Source organism: Charadrius vociferus, unplaced genomic scaffold (assembly GCF_000708025.1).
Source record: "Charadrius vociferus isolate BGI_N301 unplaced genomic scaffold, ASM70802v2 scaffold166, whole genome shotgun sequence".
NCBI lineage: Eukaryota > Metazoa > Chordata > Aves > Charadriiformes > Charadriidae > Charadrius > Charadrius vociferus.
The window spans coordinates 2,812,281-2,813,109 of record NW_009649228.1 but is presented as its reverse complement, the minus strand read 5'-3'; the positions used below and the strand labels follow the sequence as shown (position 1 = coordinate 2,813,109).

The window sequence follows — 829 nt, the reverse complement described above, 5'->3', positions numbered from 1 at the left end:
TTTTTTTTTTTTTTTGCGCGGTTTTTTTGTTTGTTTTTTGATTTTTTGTCTTTTTTTTTAAGATAGGAGAAAACAATAATTAAAAAAAAATAAAAGAAAACCAAAAAAAAAAAGAAAACCAAAAAAACCAAAAAAGGTGGACAATCAAAAGTTGGGGGAAGGAGGAGAGGAGAAGGAGAGGAGGAGGAGGAGGAAGAGGAGGAGGAGGAGGAGGGGCCGGGCGCCCCCGCCGCGAGTTCACTGCACGGGGGTCTGCACCCCGTGGTGCGGCGGCGTGTCCCTGCTGGCCCCGTACACGTCCTCGGCGCCCGGCAGCGTCCCTCCCGGGGGAGTCATGCGCTTCTCTTTCTGTCTCCTGTTACAAAACCACACTCTCACCACCTCCTTCTCCAGCTGTAGGCTGTCCGCGAGCGAGGTGATCTCCTGGGCGGAGGGCTTGGGGCACTTGAGGAAGTGGCTCTCCAGCGCGCCCTTGACGCTCACCTCGATGGAGGTGCGCTTTTTCCGCTTGCGGCCCTGCGCCGCGATCTTGTCTATGCTGGTGGGGCTGCCCGAGGAGGAGTCCGCCTCCTCCAACCACTTGTTCAACAAAGGCTTCAGCTTGCACATGTTCTTGAAGCTGAGCTGCAGGGCCTCGAAGCGGCAGATGGTGGTCTGCGAGAAGACGTTGCCGTAGAGGGTGCCCAGCGCCAGCCCCACGTCCGCTTGGGTAAATCCCAGTTTGATGCGCCGCTGCTTGAACTGCTTGGCGAACTGCTCCAGGTCGTCCGAGGTCGGCGTGTCCTCGTCCGAGTGCGGGTCGTGGTGCGGCGGCGGCCCGGGGGGAGCG

The 829-nt window shown here is 57.5% G+C and overlaps 1 protein-coding gene across 1 annotated transcript; it reads right to left on the bottom strand.

Annotated features, from left to right (window-relative positions):
* Positions 1-237: 237 nt before the first annotated feature.
* Positions 238-822, bottom strand: POU3F2 (POU class 3 homeobox 2; the record flags this gene model as incomplete). Its single annotated transcript, XM_009889020.1, has 1 exon — positions 238-822. A coding segment is annotated over one exon (585 nt), but the record flags the coding sequence as incomplete, so codon positions are not given.
* Between the last annotated feature and the right edge of the window lie 7 nt (positions 823-829).